Raw genomic sequence first — 16532 nt, 5'->3', positions numbered from 1 at the left:
GATTTGTTTAAAGAAATTACCAGGTTAAAAGGTTCCTTTGTTTTATTTTGTTCTTTAAATGATCCACTCCAGTAAATTAAAGAAAAAATATTTCACATATCTAAGAGAAGCTCTCTTGTTCTATATTGACTTGTTTTACTCATATTTGGTCGAGATTCTCAGTGTAATCTGCAAAATTCTTTCTGCCATTCTTTTAGATATAATCCAGTAAGATTTGATGCAGTGATTCAGTTTGTGCTTATAGAAAATTGAGGCAGATGAGTTACACAGATTTACATATTTGCAAATATATGCAAATGCACAGTATTGCCATATGGTCTTAGGTCCCCAGAAGTGCTGGTGACCTACTTGAGTATTTCAGCTAACAGAATATGAGCTTTTGCCTCTTTGCATTTTATACATTTCAAAAGGCACTATTTTTCTTATATTCTATATAACATCTCTGAAAAGGATCCTGCAATGTTTGAATTATGCTAAAGCATCTGTGAGATCAAAGTCTTTCTCGTTGTTTTCTATAGCTGGATCGATGTTTCCTGCTGCAGAAGGCAAGAGATCCTCATTTGTGAATTCTCTGGGAAAGCTAGGAGGGGCTGGAAAGCCCACAAGTTGTTTCCATGGTTTTCCAGGACATCTGGGGTGAGGAGATTCTGGGCGATCTGGCAATCCATTAAATAAAGAAGTATCAGGAACAATTAGTGGCTCTGCAGGTCTACTGGTTTCCTCCCTTGCAACCCCTGTACTAACCAGCTCCAGTGCACTTTCAGCACTGGATGATGATGGGAAGGTTTCATTTTGATTAAAACCCCTTTCATTTGACTCCTCAGAAGATTTGGGGTTTGGATGTTTATGTTTATTCTTTTTACTGTGTTTTTTATGCCCACACCCATGGCCACTTCTGTGCCCACAACCAATGTCATGCCTGTGCCTTTTGTCATTGTCATGATTCTTTTTAACTCCATGCCCGTGCTTATGCCTGTGCTTATGCTCAGGTTCACCTTCACCTTCTGGTTCCTGTCCATTGTCTTTCCTTGTTTCTGTGCTAGGGCTTTCACTTTCTCCTTTATTTTTATCAGCCTGTGAAACTGCTTGTGGCTGGCTTAGCATGACAGTGCTCCGGAAAGGTGTGAATCCAGGAGGCCTCCTTGCAAAGAACACCTGAAAAACATTGCAATAGTAGCCACATTTGTTACATGAAACAGAACAATTGCTTCTGATGTGGGAAATTCAGAAGCTGTCTCATTGCAGTACATGAATCATTTAGCAGATTTTTAAACTAAAATCTAAACTAAACAAGTCTCTCTTCTAAGATAAGCATACAAACATAAACATCCTCCCAAATAATTCTGGAGTATTTTAGCAGCTAAATGTGTAAAAAAAATTTTTTTGTATCACTGAAATTTTGTCAGTGTAAGAAAGGAATTATACTGCAGAGAGCAAAACACATGTACTGGTTTTAATTTATGAACAATACAGTTGGATTCTAGAACTAAATGTCCCGGTGCATGCTAGAGTGTTACACTCCCATGTATAGCACCAATTCATGCTGAAAGTTAACACATCTCTGAATAGCATCAATGGCAGAATATGCAGAACATCTGTGTAATCTTGTTATATAAAATGTAGGTATTCAATTTTTTACTTCTAGATTTGACGTATGCATTTCAGAGTACTGCCTGGAAATAACACACAGAGATTAAAGTTGATAATATCAAACATTCTGTTGTTATTGAGTCATCTCTACTCCCACATCAGTGTTTAACTGGGAGACAAAGGCTGTACACTCACTGTACAACACGAGTTTCATTTCTCTCCTCCAAAGTCTCTGATCATTATTAGCTGCAAATCAGAGTTATTTGGGTTGAAGCTAAATTTGAAAGTTGCTATGGATAAAATATTGTAGTGAAAATAGAGAGGAGAGACATTAGTTGATACATAACAAATGACTATGTAGTTATAAAGGTTCTGAGAAGAGTGAAGTTATTAGTTACAAGGGCAGGGTAATCTGTCTTTATTCAGTGTCACAATGGAGTCTCAGCAATCCTTAGAAATATCTGACAATAAAAATATTTGTATCCCATTGTGAGATTTTCAAACTGACTCGCAGTCAGGACTAGTTCATCGTGGAGCTGAGTAGGAAGAAATTGGAAGATCCTTGTGCAGAGACTGACAGCTGCAGCAGGCACCACTCTACTCATATGGAGAGGTGCTCAGACGCTTTGGATATCTGTGGGGTATAATTATTGTGCCAGCAAATACATTTTAAAAAAACCTTTAGACCTAGTATGAGTAGCAATTTGAGGGATTTGATCTAGCTTGATACTCCAGAGTTTAACTAAGAAGGCAGAGGAGCAGCCAACAGGCAGAACTTCTCCCTGTCCCAGTGTCTTTGTTTGTGTGATCACCTTGTTGCTTGTGGTGAAACGGCTTTGATGTAACAGGGTTGAGGTTAGAGGGTGAGAGAAAAGAGTATGATGTGAATGAGGCTGTTAAAAGAACTGTGTTCCTTTATTTTTGGTATAAAATATGGGATAATTTGGAATGGATAAAGAATTTATTGACTGCCTTTGTTCTACACTCTGCTTAATAGGATGGATGCTGAAGAAGAATCTTACCGCTTGGTGCTCTTCAGAGCAGTTCACCTGGGGATAGATTTTATTCTGCCATGGGATCACGTGAATTTGTGCGTCGCATGACAGTGATGCCTGTTAACAAAACAAAAACCAACACATGAAGGCAACAAAATTTCAGACACAAAGGGAGAGACTTGGGCCTGAAAAAGAAATGGGTTTTTTAATAATACTTTAAAATCCTTGGAACTTAAACCAAGTGTTTATTAAATCTATCTCAGTGATGGATGCTTCTGTATTGGGACACATCACAGCTTAGTTTTTCAAGGTTGTGTTATGCCTGTGTGAACACTTTAATTCAACTTTGGATTTCAGATTAAATCTTGAAAATTGGATTTTTCATCTCTCTCACTTTTGGAGCACTGACTGCATAATCTTCATGATATTCCTAAGAAATATTTTTTGTTTATGATGTTTCTCCTACTAAAAATTGGGAAATTTAAATAAAGCCTTTTTTTTCCTTTTAGTTCCTGCTGCACTAACAATTTCTAAAATCTCACAGGTAAGCATTGTTCATAAGGTGGGAAAAGAGATGGGAGGTAAAGGCCCTCTCCCCAAACAACCCCTTTGGCAATGGTTGCTGGCCCTATCAATATTCCTTTCCAGTGTCCAGAACACATTTTCCTGCTGTCAAGAGCATGGCACACACTCCAGAAATTTCATTCCTTTGCTCACAAGTAACAATCCAGTCTCATGTTTTCCTTAGCTGCAAGTCCATGGAGTCAGGAGTATTGCAGCTATTTCATTTGGCAGCAGCCTTCTCCTCTCCTTTATTTGATTGATTATTATCAAAAGAAAGTTCCTTTGGTTTTGCAGTGAGCACTGATCCTGCAGCTGCGGTTCAAGTTTCAGGGTTTCTTAACTTGGGTTACAAACAGTGAAAGCTGCCCTTCTTCTTGGAACAAAAGTTTACTGAAAGACGTAACAGAACCCAGGATGTGATTTTACTTAAGCATTTACAGTTTCTGATGCAAATGAATTTGTCCATTAGAAACGTTACAGTTGGCAAGATTATCATTACTTACACTGTCTGATGTGGCTGTACAGTCTTCATTAAGTTTCTCAAACTCACTCTTAGAGCAGTTTGTCTTCCAGACTGTAAATTTTACTTGATACTTTTTTCCTGCAACCACCTGAAAAATTAGCAAGAAAGCTTTCTGCACTAAAGGCATTTTATTGAAAAGGTTTCACAGGAAAGATGATTTTCTACAAGCTTAAACTGCTTGTATTCTACAAGTCCTAACCACTGGACCAACATATGTGAGGAACAATATTAAAATATTTGGCAGTAGACTTATCTGCTTCTAATCGAGTAACTTATTTACTCCAGTTCCAATTCTCAAAAATTCTGGCATTGAAACTGAAGGAAACAGAAAAGGTCAGGACAATATTGGGCCCACAATTATTAAATGTCTGTAGTAATTTCATTAGTAACAGATGAAATCATTAGTGATAGCACTGTAGAGAGCCAAATGTGATGTCAGAAAAGTGGAATGTGAGTAAAACAAAGTGTGTGATGAACAGGCTCAGTTGAAAATGAACCTATTTGCCAAACACATTAAAGAGAGAAACTGCATGGGTTCAAGAATGTGCCTGCTATGAGTTCTCTTAGTATTTTTCACAAAGCTTGAAATAATATATCTTCCTTCGGGGACATCAGGCAAGACATGAAATTTTATTTCCCTGAAATCTATTTTAAAGGTGTATGCATGCTAATATGTGTCATGATAGGGAAAGTCAGAAGGAAGAAAAAAGTTTGAAAGAAGAAAAGGCACAGGTATTATCAGTAAGATAATATGAACTATTTGGAAAAATTCTGGTGTGCTTTTAGTGCCTTCTCCAGTGACACTTCATACTCAGGAGTAGTTATGACCAATTATTTTCTAAGCTACTCCACTGTCAAATTTTTAATTCTCTTCTAAACTTCTGTTTTGATGTGTTGGGACAGTAAACAAGGCTTATGCAAATGCTGACCAATATTATCCTCCTGATTCCTCATCCTTTATCAAGCTCTATTTATCTGTATGTATTAAGTTATGCACAGATGTGCTTTTCTGAATCTAGCTAGAGTATTATTAGCAGCAAAATCAGTATATAAAACAACACATTTCTAAGGGAAATTAAGATGCCTCATTTTGGACCATACAACAACTGTAGGGTAGACACTGTTTAAAATAACATGAAGAGTATTGGTGTGGTGGATCAAGGGAGTAGTCCTGTCTATAAAACTTTTATACTTTAAAAGTCTAAGGTATGTTACAAAGGTAAAAAGTAGGGTAGATACATAGAAATCAAATGCCCTGAGCCAACCTTCTTTACATGCTTTTAAAATAATTTTGTTTTAAGAAAAAAAGAAAATTCAAGAGATTGGAGATTTTTGAATGTAAACCAATATGGATTTGATTTTACAGGAAAAATTGCTTGGATATTTCAGTTACCACATGTATCAGCACTTAGACAAAAACATTATTTCAAATCTAAATACAAACTTCAGGTAACATTTAGCTCAGGCCAATAATAATGTCATGGCTGTTCCTCATCTCTGTGAAATATCCCAACCTGAACTGTCGCTGATTGTATTTCTCCACCTTTATAGTAGAAGTCATCATCGCTCTCTGAATTATACTTCTCTGTAGAAACCTTCAGTAGCTCCTTCAGTTCTGGACTGTCAGTTGGGATAGTCCTTGGACAGCCTGGGCAAATGGCAGCAACTACCGTTTCTTCAACTGAAAGAGAGCAACAGGTTTCAGATCTAAGAAACAAAAGGTTCAATGTAGATAAAAGCTGGGAAAAACAGTTATAAAGCCCTGCTTTCTGGAACTCTTCATGTTTGGGTCTATGAAATGCAAATAAAATATATTTGAGGTTTATATGATCAGCAATATCATGTCTTTGTTATCTAAAGGAACATCAGCACCCAGTGTCACCACATGGGACATTTAACAACAGTTCTCTTGTAGAAACAAGAATTGCGTGTGCCAGTTGTAGGTAGCCAGAAAATATGGAGAGGGAACAGGTACATGTATGGAAAGACCTGATTTGGGTGAAACAAGAGGTGCATGTGACTGGCAGTGAATTTGTGTGTTGAGGAAAATCTAGTCTGAATGGGTGAGAATGCAGCATTTCCTACATGGAACAGTATCTGTGTCCAGATAGGCTGGAGGAAAAAATAACAATGTAATAGCAATAACAACAATAACAATACATAACAATAAAAGACACTGAAAACTGGAACTTTCAAAGCTGATAGTGCCTGAGACATACCTGGAAGCTTGCAGTCACTGATGGTATCTACGATCTCTGCGTGAAGATTCTGAAATGCTTTGGCCTCACATTTAGCTACACGCTGGAGTGAAAAATGCAAAACAGCTCCTTGTTATTTAGAAATAACAAAAAAGCTCACATCCTAATACCTTCCTGCTAACAGAATAAAATCAAGCATGCTAAGCATGTTTCTAATAATTCCTTCCTTCCTTCCTTCCTTCCTTCCTTCCTTCCTTCTCCAATAATCAGAGTTCAAAAGGACCACTCACAGAAAATAATACCCTAAAAGAGAAGCCAAATGAACTACTTGTATGTGTTCATTGAAGAGAAAAATGACAATGTCTACAAGCCAGAATCATATTTTATGGATAACTCCATGGAATTTCTATCTCAAACTGTAAAAACGAAACAGAAAATTACACAATTATCAAATCAAACATTACTGAGTTTCTTGTATTTTCTCAGGTCTTCTAAAGGAACTGTGGTAGATAACTTGCTTAAAACTACCTTGATATCTTAAAGCTTGGAGAAAGCAGATATTGATTGTCGGGTTTTTTTAAAGATTATAGAGCCTAAAACCAATTCCATCATTCCAATTATTAAAAATAGTAAAAAGGAAAGAACTAGGGGCAATGAATACATCCAGGAGAAACTGAGGTTTTATGGTAAACAGAAGTAATATTTTGCGGATTTGTCGAAGTTCTGCAAAGCATCAACAAAGGTGGGTAAAGAGACCTCTTGATATACAGAGATTTTAAGAAAGGTTTTGGTGAAATCCTTTATCAAAGACTAAAGAAACTAAATAAACCATAAAATAATAAGGAAGACTTAAAATTCAGACCTCAGGACCATGACAGTTACTTGAAAATGTAATTATAAAAAATCTACTCAGTAGTATTTTAGAAAAACTGATGAAGAATAATGTCAAGGCTAATTACCCAGGTTAAAGGGATTGAATGATGTCCCAGTATAGCTCAGTGGTTCATATGTGTGTTGAATACAGGGTGCAACTCTGGCCCTCCCATTTAAAGATTAACAGTACAGAGCTGATTAAAGGTATGAGAAAACTTCCTTGGAATTTGGTCATTCCAATATTCTTGGAATATGGTATTCTAGTATCTGTCAATGATCTACTGGTAATTTCAGGGAATAAGTGCTTATGATCTAATTCCAGAAGCCCTGTGTGACCAAAGCAGTGTGAGTGAGGCAGTGCTCCTGCAGCAGGTGAGGTGACAGAAGTCATCACCTCTAGGTGACAGCTGGAGAAACTCAGACTCAAGCTGGTTAAGTAACTTGCTTAAGGTTTAAGGGCACATGGGTAGTGGAGGGATTTACTTCAGCTAGTCTGACTCTCATGCTTCTGTTGTTTACCAGTGCTGTCATTCTTCCCTTTTTTATCAATACTTCTGAAACATTCTTGAGATGTACAAGGAGTAATTTTTCAACAGGAGAGGCTCTTGAATGTAGCACTCAATGGTGCATTTCCTCAACAGCTGAAACAGATGCCATTCTCTCCCCTCCCCTTTGCCACCACTGTTCATAGTGACTCTGCATTCCTGCCTTCTGCCTTGTGTTTGTAAAATCATCTTTCTGATGCCCTCGTGATCTGGTTCAGGGAGGTCAGTTGAGAGAGGAAGCCTCTATTTTTGGTACAGTTGCTTCAGTTCCAGGTCAGTGAGGCCAAGGGAGGGCCTGGGTTTGCAGCACTGTTTACCTGGATTATGTATAAATTATGTTAATATATTTCTTTTGAAGCTATTATTTGGACTGTGATAAAGGTTAAGTAATAATTCAGCTACTGACCTTCCTGAGAAAATATGTCTTAGGCTGGAAATTGTGCTAATTTTAATTATCACTTTTGGGTTGTTCATGAGTAACTCCTTGAATATCTGGATAAAAACTCAAGGGATTTATTATTTGGGTAAGACTGGTTAGATTCTGTGGTGTAAACTGTAAACCTTTCAGTGGTCCTCTTAGTCACTGATTCAGAAGACATAGATGCCCTAGTTACATAAACAGTTATGAATAAGACTGAATTTAAGCTTTGTTCCTGAACTGAAGCAAGACTATAAATATTTTCTCAAGTCAGATCTCAATGACCATTCATTAATGTGATACTTTCTCGATAAACAGATTTGGAGATTACTTACACCTCTAGAAGTGATTTTGCATTCTGGAGTTAAATCTTGAAATTGGTCTTTGGTGCAATTAGTCTCCTCAATTTTATATCTAATTACATAGTTCCATCCAGCTACCACCTGGAAGAGATATTTAGGTTATATATTATGTAAAATAATTCAAACTTGAAAGTTAAACTATTACATGAGATTAGCAAAAAAAGCAAAACTACTCAGCTAGTGCCTTCTGTCTATCAAATCACTTCGCACTCATTAAACCATAGATTGTTCATGGACAGCAAAAAAAACTTGTCCTTGCAGTACAAAGTGTAAACTAAATCCTGCTTTTGTTAGAAGTGCACTTTGTATTTGGTGTCCACTTCTGGCATGCCTGCAGCCTCCCACTGCTGGGTTTCTTGTGCTTTCCTCCAAAGATCTGTTACTTATTACTGCCCGTGACAGGAAGCTGCTCTAGATAGATGACTACAGTAACACAGCCTGGCAAGTCCTGCATTCCTGAGCATGGGACACAGTAAAACAGTATCTGAATAATGTAACTTTATACTGCTGGCATCATTTTTTGTTGAGTGTTCTGCATTTATCATCTACCCATAATTGTGTCTATCCTGGGCTTTACCTTCCCACACACACTGCTTTGTCCAGGTTCATAACCCTTTTTTAAAAATTTTCCTTCCAGGAAGCTGTTCCATTTTCCTAACAGTGGCTACTTCTTCTCACCCATGAAACCTCTCAAAATCAAACTGTTGGGCCAGGTAACATTGTATGAAAAAGGAAAACCAATCAAATATAAGAATTTGTTATCCCAGATCAATTGAAGTGGAAAGCTCTGACTTTTCTCTGTGTGCCAGAGGTGACATGATGGTTCTCTTTCCAGCTGCTGGATTGCAGTCTATCTGCAACACTTTGTCATGTGGCTTAAATGTTGTGCAAGTTTGTGTTTCAGCAAAGAGGATTGCTGCCGTCAGTAAATACAACAAGGACAGTCTGGCTTAAATAATCAGTCAAGCTGACATGAGACTAGAAGTTGCTTTTTGGCTTAGTAAATATACACAGGTTCAAAGGAAAGAGTCTGTGCTGTTGGGTTCTACACTAGTTAAAAACCAAATAAGAAACTTTACTTTCTAGCAATGTCACACCAATCCATAGGAAAGCTTTTCACAGGGAAGAAATTATTGCATGAAATACCAGATGACACAGAATTTCTGCAATCTGAGTAGTCATTTCTTGCAAAGCAGATATTCCCATGAGCAGAAATCTTGCAGCAGGTGGCATGCTGGGTTTTTGGGTTCTTTTACCCATTTTTCCTATGTGGGGTTTACCTGTCCTATAGCACATAGCAGCTGTTGATAAATGGGCCTTTTTGCTTGCAAAAACAGAGATGCCTTCTGCTCTTTGAGAGGCTGGTGAGTGTGGGAGACATCTGTGCAGGCTGGCAGCTTTGGCTCAGCCCCTAGGAGGGATCTACTCCTGCTGGAGCCTCAGGGCAAGGCCAAAGGAAATACCCAGGAGGGTCTGAGATGATACAGGTTGCATGTGCCAGACCAGAATGCAAATCAACTGGTGCTAAACACTGCTTAGAAGCAACTGCAGATAAAGAAAAAAATGTGTATGCTATTAGTTGAGAGCTCTGAAAATCTAGTAGGTAACTGTTAGTGATTCCTTATAAATAAAGATAATTATTTATTGAGTCTACCCTCTATATGCATTTTGTATGCTTTACTATTAAATTTAATCCACTTTAATATCAGAAACATACACAAAACAAACAAGGTACCTGCTTTGGGTTGGATTATTTCAGTAAAATTTAGAGAAAAATCATGCACAAACCTGTCTCTTAGCTTCTTGTATTTCTGCAAGCTTAAAAAGGGCAGGTTCATCACTGTGCTTGTTAAACTTTTGAATGGTTTTTTTCAGAATTTCTGACACTTCTGAACCATCACTTGATATAGGATGAAAGCATCCAAGACATGGAGCCTCAGTAAGTCTTATCTTTGACACATCTGGAAAAGAAACAAACCAAAAAACATAGGGCATCATGCAAAACAGCCTTAGGTTTTCATTTTTCCTATCTGGGAGTGAGCAAGAACCTTTGCTGCTTTTTAACTGGTGTGATAAGCAAACCCTATATTCCAGTTTCAAGGCCTACAAAGACGTTTTTATGCTTAGGAACATGCTCTGGTTGTGGTGGCAGGGGCCATCCATGACCTTAGGGTCCAGGCATGGTTTTGGCAGTGAACCCCATTCCAGGAATTACGAATTGTAGAAAAACCTTGTGTGTAGTTTTGACACCATTTAAGGAAGGTACATTACTCATTCAGCCAGGAGGAGCCAGTGGAAGATACAACTAAGGGAAAGGTTTTCAGACTCTTCGAAGCTCACCCACAGTGTGCAGCTGCTTGCTGTCCTCACCATGTTTCAGGATGGGGACTTCAGAAATGTTTGGGCTCACCCATACGAGCTGCTGTGACTCTGAGTGCCCCAGGGACTGTAGTTGGACTATTCTGCTGTCCTCACCAGTCGTTGTGGCTGTCAGTTACCACTTGGTGCTACCTTCAGGCTTAACCAGCTGGATTGGCTGTGAATAGACAAGCCTGACAGGGATGCTCAAACTCCTGTTTCCTACTACTAATCCTATTAACTCTCTTTCCTTTCTAGTAATCATGGACTGGATTTTCATAAATTAATTTTATAGTTCAGTACATAAATTAATTTCACAAGTCAGTGAGCATGAGAATGGAAGTGGGACAATATGTGGTCTCTATGGAATTGAAGTAAAATTTATGTGCCTGATCTTCAGCTGGCATAAACTGGCTTAAAGGAAGTTATGCCAGTTTGCACCAACCAGGAAACCAGTCCAGGGTCAGTTAGATCAGAGAGGCTGAACAGTGTGGTACCAATACAGTGGGGAAATCCCTCACCTGGCAGACCAAAGTACGTCTTATGTTGACTCAGGAGTGACAAATAGATACCTTACAGAAAACAATGACCACATTTTCAGTAAGCAGTCACAAAGGAGATAATGAACCAACAGCACACCCACTTCTAGACCAACTGTGGTCTCAACACTTTCATAAGGATTTTGCTGAACAAACCTGTGTTATTTTCCAGAGTTGTTACAACTTAGTAAAAAGAGAGGAGTTCCTTAGGCTGAATACCTGATTAATTTAATTAATATATTGGGATTTTTGCTTTCTAAGCAAAGGTTCAAATGCAAATTTCCTGTGTGTCCTCTGTAAGATTCACACAACTTTTGCTGGCAACTAGGTGTCACCATTGCCCTACAAATGCAGCATTTGTTCAATGCAGAACATGGAGTTTGTGTACTGCAGTTCCTAGAAAGACACTGGCTGTAGGTAAAGCCATTTCAGCTTTAAACAAGATAGCTAGGAACAAAAAGCAGATACTGGCTGCCAAACATCTCAGAAATTGGGGGGAATATTTCTGTAGTTAATAATTAGATGGATATTTTAAAGCAAATTTGGGTATCTTTCAGACCACCAGGCACAAAGATCTCAGTCAGAAATCTTTAAAACAATGTGATCTCTTTTAACTAAGGGAAATTCCTATGTGAATGTAATAGTCATATGTGAGTGCCTTATAAGTGAAAAATATAGTGCTGCTTATTGTTAAGGTGTAAAATATCAGTCTCTTAATCATACATGATTACATCACTGCCAGATTTCTATCTTGTAAGTGAATTATTTTTCTATTATTGTTTGAGGTAAATAATTGTTTTGGTAAACTTTAACAGCAAGAATTCAGTCATTTTCAGTTTGAAGAAAATGAAGGTGCAATTTTGTCATACCAAGTTTTTTCCAGTAATTCCTCAGACAATTTTATGCTTAAATAATTAAGGACAGAAAGTTGAAGTGTGACAAGTTGCATCTGGTCTCTTAAGTTATTAGTATGCTTTTGGTCTTAAGCAAACAAATTTGAGCTTGGCATAATTCTATGCTTGAAGAAACTTACTACACATACATGCTTAATTTTATTACCCTGGCCAGAAATTGCCTGTGCTTCACTGATTTTGTCTATATGTGTACAACAGTGAAGTGAAATTTTATCTTTAAACAATAGTTGCTTACAAAAAATTATTCATAAATGTCTGACTAGAATGATAAGGAGCTTCTATCTTTAAAATTACCTGAAAGTGTCAGTATTATATTTATTCCATTTTTATTTGTAAATGTATTTGTTGAAAGCTATCCCATATAGTTACATACCTGAGAAAATTCTGCACTCTTGTGAAACATTAGTTGTTTTATCAGCATCATTCATATGAACTCGAGCTGTGCATTCTCCTGTTTTCTGCAAAAACATATGGCAACAGTTGTCTGAAACTTGCTAGAGAAAAATACAATGCTTTAGCTACTGAACACAGCTGACAGTTGTAGACTGATTTTGAGGAAGAGGTTCACGTGTATATTTGTAGTAATGTCCAACCTGCTGTTTTGTTACTGAAAAAGGATCAGATTGTGAGGAAAGCAGGGGGCAAACTGAGCAGATTACTTGAATGATGCTTTGTATTTGTATGATGTGCACTGATTAACTGAAGACTTTGCAGTCAGAATAATGGAAATTAACACATGACTAAAGACTATATAAAGTATGTATTTATCCATTTTCCCCTCTGCTAGTACAAGGTATGCAGCAGTGACCACGGCATTTCACATAGATCCAAATTGTATTGTCACCATCATCCCTTCCTGTGCACTGAGTGAAAGAGCAGTGCCACCCCCAGGAATGTGCAGTGTCCCTGCACTGTGTGCCCCGTTGTACCTCCCCTGGGTGCCCTCTGGTAGCACAAGCCAGGCAAGTTTGGCACTGCTGAAAGCCCTCTGCCAAAATTTCTGCCATAGTGGCTTCCATGTCAGTATTTGATTGTGCAAGTTTCCTTTACACATAGTTAATACCAAGTTTTACAGTTCTTACACTCTGACAGTGCACAAATCTTATGTTTGGTTAATTGAGAACCTTCATATTGAAGCACTGAAATGTTAATTTCTGCATATATTCAGGATTGTACCAGAAAACTCAGGACTATAATGGTTAACTTTGGGGTTGTAAACATTTCTGGACTGTAGTCATATAAGCTTTCAAAAGCAATGCAGCTAAAAAAGTTAATTCTTCTACTGTATTTTCCCCAAGCAATTGTGGTCCTGGTCCTTGTGTTTCTGTACAGAGAACTTTTAAAGAGAACAGATACTTACAGCCTCTGCAGATACTCTGTAATGACAGTGTTGCCAGTGTTTGTTTTCCTCAGTGGCACAAGTGCTTTCAAGTATTCTGTATTTCACATAAAACTGTGGGTCAGGACCTGCCTGGATTAAAACAATACTCATGTCATCATTTGCATGGTAATAAATCAAGTAAAAAGATAAGAGTTTCAAAAAAGTAAATACTATTATTTATTTACCTTAAATTTTATAGTATGGTTTCACATTAGCTGCTGGTCTCTCAGATCTCGGTAGTTCAAATATTAACTTACCTAATTATATTACCTAGCCCTTACCTACAATGACAATATTTGATATAATGGATACAATATGCTCAACTGCCTTCATTTTAACTTATAGTACCAATGGGTTTAGAACCGAAAAGAAGTGGTTAGGTTTTATACTGTCATTCAAATGTACTCCAAAAAGCCATTTTGGGTGGCTGCTTGGATAGTTAGCATAATTACCAGCTTCGACTGTGCTCCTGTCTGACCCCCTCGCTCTCACTCTTGGCCTCCTCCCAGATCTGTCCACTTTGTTTCTGTACAGCTGCCCTGGCAGCCCAGAACCAGCAGCCCTCAGGCAGCCTGGCAGTGCCCAAACAGCCTCTGCTTGGTGGTACCAGGGAGCCTCAGCTGCCCAGCCTGCACGGGAAGGGGGGAGCAGGGATGTGCTCTGGAGACAGCCTTGGGCAGTGCCTGTGGTTTCCTACAGGCATTGGAGGCTGGGCTGCAGGGCAGGACAACCTCAGAAATCCCATAAGATGAAATAAAAACATTAAGCAAAGTTTGGCCTGGCTAGTGTAAGTACTTCAGAATTTGGTAAATCAGTAATGGGCATTTTCTCCTTGCCATAAACCAGGTAGCAGGCCTGTGCCTACAGGTGACAGTGACAACGCTGTAAGGTTTGGTTCATCCTTTAGAGAAGATATAAAGTCAGAAGTTACTAACCTTTTACAGCCACTAAAAATGCTCTGCCAATGTAACTTTTCAAATACAAACAGGCAACTTGTTGTAGTTTAGCACTGATTATTCTAAAATATCCAGTTATTATTCTCTGTCTCTGGTGGGAGGATTAAATTATAATTCTTGCCTTAGTGCTACCAAAAAAATGAGGCTGAGCTGATGTGGTTGGCATATACTGGATTTACACTGATGCAGTAGACACAGAATTATATTCTGCCTTCTCTTAATTCCTGTTGTGTTTTGCTACAGGTATGAAGAAGTGTAGAGGTACCTCGTATAATAGTTGTAAAAAAGGATAAAAGGGGCTCTAAAAATATAATAGACTTAATCCTCAGCAGGTAGAAATTTACTTTTATGGAATTACATCAGATTATACTATTTGGATTTAAAAAGAGCCAAATTCTGTTCTCTGTTACAGTGCTCTAAATCTGCAATAAATCAGCTCAGTAAGTAAACAAAGTAAGAAAATGCATTGTTTCTGTATTATTTGCTATTAGTTTATTTCATTACTATTATGAACAGCTATGCCTTTAACTGAGGCAGGTTTAGTCTTTCACTAGTAAGCTTTTATGTTTTATTACCTTATCAATAATGAATGTACATAAATATGTAATAACCAGCTATTTAATTAATGCATTCAACATTGTGAGACTAGTGAGGAGTAAAATCTATACTCTTTTTAGAAAAAGAATCTCAAATATGAGGAAATTTTAATTGCAGATTCATTTTCTGTTTTTTACTTAACATCATAATCAGATCAATGATTCAAAGTAATAATTGATTTCCACTTTGTATCTTTTAAGAAAAGGAAAGATGGCTATCTAGAGAAGGAAAGATGAATAATAATTGCAATAAATATGTATTCTTAAAAATATAGCATGGTTTAAGATAAAATTCTGCAACTCCTCTCTCTCCTTTGGGAACACCAGCAGAAGGAAGGTAGGTGATACTACAGCTCAGATATGGAGATATTTGCATTTGGCTGTTGTTAAGAATGAGAACGCTAAGAATGTTCAATGAGACTATTCATTTACTTAATATTAATTATATAAAAGCCTTTCTGATTTTACTCTTTGTCTCCACATGCTAAAATCTCCCCAGTGTGTAAACAGGAACACAAGAGGGCAGGTGCCAGGAGATGTGGGTAATTTGCTCTAAGTGTTTAGCAATGCATGGCTCCTTTCCGAGGTCAATTTCTGTCTGGATAAAAGTGTCTTGTGATTTTGGAGTACAAAATATTCTCTCTAACACTGGATTTCTTGTGGTTTACATATGAAAATCCAATCCAGTAGAAAAAATATGCTACTGTTATTTTCAAGTAAAATAATGCTTGTCATTATTATGGTAACACCATCTTTGTATACCTCTCCAAGGTAAATACTCTTTTGTTAGATTAAGGCTATATAGAAGGATTCCAGGCAAAGGATCATGTTGCCTTCTTTTCTCCTGTAATTTTAGCTGTCATCCTATTTGACTAAAATACCACCTAGTGATTCTAGATAGATCTGTGACTTGGGCGTCAATCAAATAATATTCACAAACAAGTCAGAATATTGCCAAACTTTATCAGGTTATTCTTTTTTATGTGTGGCATCAGCTCTTCCCAAGTCAAGAGTATAATATTTTTTTTATAAGTCTGGTTTTGCCATTGGTCTGAAAACCTTACAGATGATGGAAGGGTTAGAAATCCCAATAAAGAAAAAAGAGAACAGAGTGGAATAATAAGACAAATTGTGTTGGTGATAGAAATTTTCTATTCTTTGGTCCTTGCATTAGTAAGCAATTCACCAGCACACAGAGTTCTGCTGATAAAAACATAATATACACCCCTACTGGTCAGGGAAACAAGTATCTTACTGTGCAAGTCACTTTGATTTTTTAAAACATTTTTGGAAGACACTGTGCTGTCATGCTTGCCCCCTAACAAACGAGATGGAGATAAGCTGATTCAAAGTGCATAAACAATTTCAACTTTTTTTTTTTTTTTTGCAAAGTCTACTTACAGTTCTCTTGGCTTCCATCACCACGTATAGAGCAAATTGGGCACCAGTTGCTTCATCTTCATTGTATTTCTTCAGTGCTGCATCAACAGCTTTAAAGACATCAGGGTCATCACAGTCTGAAAACTCAAATGCAAGAGGAATGGCTTTGCTAGAGAAAAAACTACAGCAGAGTGCTAGTACAATGAAGGCCTTCATAACTGGATGAAAAAGGCCCCCTGAAGTAGAAGGCTCTTTAAGAACCAAATGGAAAAGGAATGCCTGACAGGATTGTAGTCACCTCTTCTGTTTTTCAGGAGCAGGAGTTAAGCAAACAGAATGA

The 16532-nt window shown here is 37.6% G+C and overlaps 1 protein-coding gene across 2 annotated transcripts; it reads right to left on the bottom strand.

Moving 5' to 3' along the window:
- Nucleotides 1-386: 386 nt before the first annotated feature.
- Nucleotides 387-16408, bottom strand: KNG1 (kininogen 1). 2 transcript variants are annotated; one of them, XM_054282975.1, is made up of 11 exons: nt 16214-16408; nt 13240-13350; nt 12253-12337; nt 9857-10029; nt 8042-8149; nt 5892-5973; nt 5187-5353; nt 3653-3760; nt 2613-2702; nt 996-1155; nt 387-656 (listed from the first exon to the last, which is right to left on the bottom strand). In XM_054282975.1, exons 1-11 carry the CDS (start codon nt 16406-16408, stop codon nt 469-471), a joined length of 1467 nt encoding a protein of 488 aa, XP_054138950.1. In that variant the 3' UTR covers nt 387-468. The 2 variants fall into 2 exon arrangements, with proteins under 2 accessions (XP_054138950.1, XP_054138949.1); XM_054282974.1 differs by having other exon boundaries at nt 387-1155.
- Nucleotides 16409-16532: the final 124 nt, after the last annotated feature.

Source organism: Melozone crissalis, unplaced genomic scaffold, assembly GCF_028551555.1.
Source record: "Melozone crissalis strain CALT ecotype California unplaced genomic scaffold, PUWL_Pcris_2 ptg000034l_1, whole genome shotgun sequence".
Lineage (NCBI taxonomy): Eukaryota > Metazoa > Chordata > Aves > Passeriformes > Passerellidae > Melozone > Melozone crissalis.
Note: the sequence above shows the minus strand (reverse complement) of the source record. Positions and strands in the feature narration are given on the sequence as shown.

Bases quoted from the DNA above. Each gene is read 5' to 3' on its own strand.
- KNG1 (XM_054282974.1), bottom strand. From the start codon at position 16,408: ATGAAGGCCTTCATTGTACTAGCACTCTGCTGTAGTTTTTTCTCTAGC. The intron at 5,974-8,041 runs GTAAGTAATCTC...TTTTCACTCCAG, and splicing joins GCAAAATCACTTCTAGAGGT to CGTGTAGCTAAATGTGAGGC. The intron at 1,156-2,612 runs GTAAGATTCTTC...AATGTTTTTCAG, and splicing joins GCTCTGAAGAGCACCAAGCG to GTGTTCTTTGCAAGGAGGCC.